This window comes from Trypanosoma rangeli, assembly GCF_003719475.1.
Source record: "Trypanosoma rangeli strain AM80 chromosome Unknown Tra_15.4_contig_00328, whole genome shotgun sequence".
Lineage (NCBI taxonomy): Eukaryota > Euglenozoa > Kinetoplastea > Trypanosomatida > Trypanosomatidae > Trypanosoma > Trypanosoma rangeli.
The window spans coordinates 17,614-20,821 of record NW_021706073.1 but is presented as its reverse complement, the minus strand read 5'-3'; the positions used below and the strand labels follow the sequence as shown (position 1 = coordinate 20,821).

The 3,208-nt window shown below is 47.6% G+C and overlaps 2 protein-coding genes across 2 annotated transcripts, besides 4 other annotated features; both read right to left on the bottom strand.

The window, feature by feature from the left end:
* Positions 1-266: 266 nt before the first annotated feature.
* On the bottom strand, positions 267-1,811 carry TraAM80_07643 (uncharacterized protein; the record flags this gene model as incomplete). Its single annotated transcript, XM_029384425.1, has 1 exon — positions 267-1,811. The coding sequence occupies one exon, from the start codon at positions 1,809-1,811 to the stop codon at positions 267-269; it is 1,545 nt and encodes a 514-aa protein (XP_029235739.1).
* Positions 1,812-1,868: 57 nt separating this feature from the next.
* Positions 1,869-1,891: a microsatellite.
* Positions 1,892-1,949: 58 nt separating this feature from the next.
* Positions 1,950-1,976: a microsatellite.
* A 68-nt stretch (positions 1,977-2,044) lies between these two features.
* Positions 2,045-2,069: a microsatellite.
* A 31-nt stretch (positions 2,070-2,100) lies between these two features.
* Positions 2,101-3,045, bottom strand: TraAM80_07642 (uncharacterized protein; the record flags this gene model as incomplete). The annotated part of the gene is made up of 1 exon (XM_029384424.1): positions 2,101-3,045. One exon carries the CDS (start codon positions 3,043-3,045, stop codon positions 2,101-2,103), a length of 945 nt encoding a protein of 314 aa, XP_029235738.1.
* A 99-nt stretch (positions 3,046-3,144) lies between these two features.
* Positions 3,145-3,205: a microsatellite.
* Between the last annotated feature and the right edge of the window lie 3 nt (positions 3,206-3,208).

The following is a 3,208-nucleotide window of genomic DNA, read 5'->3' as shown; positions in this document are numbered from 1 at the left end:
GCGTTTCCCATACATGCATCACACCGTGTATTAACAACATCTCTTCGCTTCTGTTTTTGTTTGCAGCTTACTCTTCGTGCTGTGGTAGCTCTGTTTCTTGTCGCTGTCGTCTTCTGACTGGTGGGGAAGCAAGACAATACTTCAAAAGTATCAGGGCCTCACTCTGTCACCACCAATGTTTAAAAAACGGCTCCTGGTATCCTAAGCAGGAAATACGACGGGGAGTTTCAGCTCACACGTCTTGCCCACATACATGCATTCAACCCTCAGTACACCGGCTGCCAGTTGGGGTTGTCAACTTCCTGCAAACTCAGGGGCACCGTTCCACACTTATTGTGCATGAATTTCACCTCCGCACGCTCCTGAACGCGAACCTGCGAGTAAAACCTGTTTTGAAACACGCGGATATCTTTGCCCTTGACACAGTCCAACGAGTAGTATTCGCACTCTGAGAATTTGTTCTTCGTCAGCTCCACCCCACGCGCACCGTCCAAAACGACACCTGTGCCGAAGATGTTGTCCATCTTGCAGGCTTGCACCACCATCCCTGGCTTTCCAGCGGTGCCGTCAGGGTGTGAGCCACGCAAAAGAATAGCAGTTTCCAACTCTGTGAATTGAGAATCCTCCACCATGACGCGAGAACAGTCGGTATGCAGCCCCACAGCCCTGAGCCGCTGTTTGCAATCCTTACTCTTGGCGAGTATCCCTGAAGGCAACATATTTGAACTACCCGTAAAGAGGCATTTTCGAAAGGTCAACTTACTCCTTGGGAAGCCGTAAACGCTGCCCTTTGCAGGACACTCAAAGGTACACTTTATACACTCCACCTCACAGTACTGCGTCACCAGAAGCTGGGTAATGTCTAGGCCACTTGCGGAAAAGCGGCAATTGCGGAATGTCACGTGTGCATGAGAAACTATTACCTGACCTGCAAAAGTCATATTAGAGAATACTACATGGGGCCAACGATTAGGATGTGCAAACTGCATTTGATATTCCTCCTCTTCCCGAGCAGCTGCAACAGCTGCATTAACTTTCTCTTCATATATTCGTGCGGCTTCAGCTAAGCGCCTTTGTTCTTCCTCAATAAGCTTTGAACTCTTCTTGCGCTTGACGGAGCGCCCTCGCTTAATTGGTGGGGGAGCAGGAGGCTCTGGAAGGTCGGGTTTAATCACAATGCGCGTCACAATGCCATCAATATGCACGGTCCCCTCCAGAATCACATCGCGGGAGCTCCGTGAGGCGCCAACATCGGGTTCACTCACTACAGGAGATGAATCTATATCTTCCTGCACTGAAGCGGTCTCCCCTTGTTTCAAAGCCTCTTCTCCGTCCATGCTGAGCTCATTCTTCAACTTTTCACTCACTACAGGAGATGAATCCACCTGTTCCTGCACTGAAGCGGTCTCCCCTTGTTTCAAAGCCTCTTCTCCATCCGTGCTGAGTTCCTTCTTCAACTGTTCTGCATTTTCCATAAAGGATCGGGGCACGCTCTCAACAACCATGTTGTCGGCCACTTCTACAGCATAGTGGGTACTCGCGTCCCCGAGCTTGCATGCTTGTAAAAGAATATTTGTGCGTGGCAAAGTCCCCACTTCTTCATCAGCGGATGTGTGCTGCTGCAGCACCGTGTGTGCAATGTCGGAGACAGCGTCTATGCTTTGGTAGTAGGACCAAGAGCCTATGTAGTAGTTGCACTCACCGTTCGAAATGGTGTTCGGATCTTGTAGCACCTCCTTCTTCTTCTTTGAGCCGGACCTCTTCTTTGGGGGCATTGGCTGCAAGTGCTCACCAGCTTCGGAACGGCACATCAAGCGCAGAAAGAATATAGAAGCATAACAATGTATGGTAATGAATGGAAAGAAGCAAATAATAGTAATAACAATAATAAATGTACGTGATTTTCACATGACAAACACATGCATTTAGTCAGACAGGTATACAAACAAAGAGAGAGAGAGAGAGAGATAGAGTGATGTAAGGAATCCAGAAAACGCCTACACACGACTTCAACTCACAACAACAGGAAAGAAAGAAAATGTCAACACACACACACACAAGCAAACACAGATATGTATGCATGTGTTGTTGATTAAACATTCAGAAATGTGGTATGTGCCCTCGACAGAGCCATAGTGGAGGTCTTCGTCTTTCTCCTTGCGGAAGTGGCAACTGAGTGGCAAAACAAAGGTAATTTTCTTTTCCTACATATCCTACAGTATCGGATGGGAGAGTCTCTATCGTCTCCTGTTCAGAGCTCACAGTAAGCCAAGAACACTGGCAACAGTACGCAGCGCATCCGGTGCGTGAATATAGGACCCTATTTTGCTCACCATTTTTCGTTTGTCCTACGGGACACGAGCTGACCAGCCTACTCCAATCGGGATAATAATTACGCACGGTCAGGTACAAGTCTATCATGCCCCCCCCATCTTGCCAAGCAGCTCCTTGAAGGCGTATTACTCCATAGTTACACCTTCGGCATATTATCATAGGGCATCCGCCGTGACAAGCCATATCCTCCATGTGCTTGTCAGAAGCGCCGTTTCCAATTTTGGCATCAACTGCATAAAAAGCTCCTTTGCGTTCCAGTAACTGTTTTTGAGAAAATTTATTACTGTGCTCCCCTTGTGCGAGAAACAACAGCTGGGCAATCGTAGGGTACTGAAGAAGCTTTGATCCCATGTTTGTAACAAAACACTTCCCCATACATGCGCTTCCAATCTTAGCAGGCAACAATGGGAATGGAACGGCAAAAGAGGAGCAAGTCTGCGCCACGTCGGGTTCAGCGTCGTCCTCGTCACTCTCATCAAAGTGGATTTTGGAGGGAGTGTAAGTGGATTCATTCCTAGAACTTCCTACAACTAGAGACTTCACAGGCTGCACCTCTGCACTTATGGCATTCCCATCTTCCTCGTCACTTGCGTCCCAGTCCGCCTTGGATGCAGGCAGATCATGCATGACGGAATGTATGCTTAGCCCTGAGGTTAGCTCGGTACCATCCCCCGGAAACAGTTCGTTTATCAACTCGTCCACGTCGGACATTTAGTGAGACCTGCGGAGCCCCTTGCTGCCAAGAAATGTATAACCCTGGCGCAACGAAAAGTCACACCTCCCTCTCACTACACACGCACCAGCAAAGTCATATATATATATATATATATATATATATATATATATATATATATATATATATATATATATACTA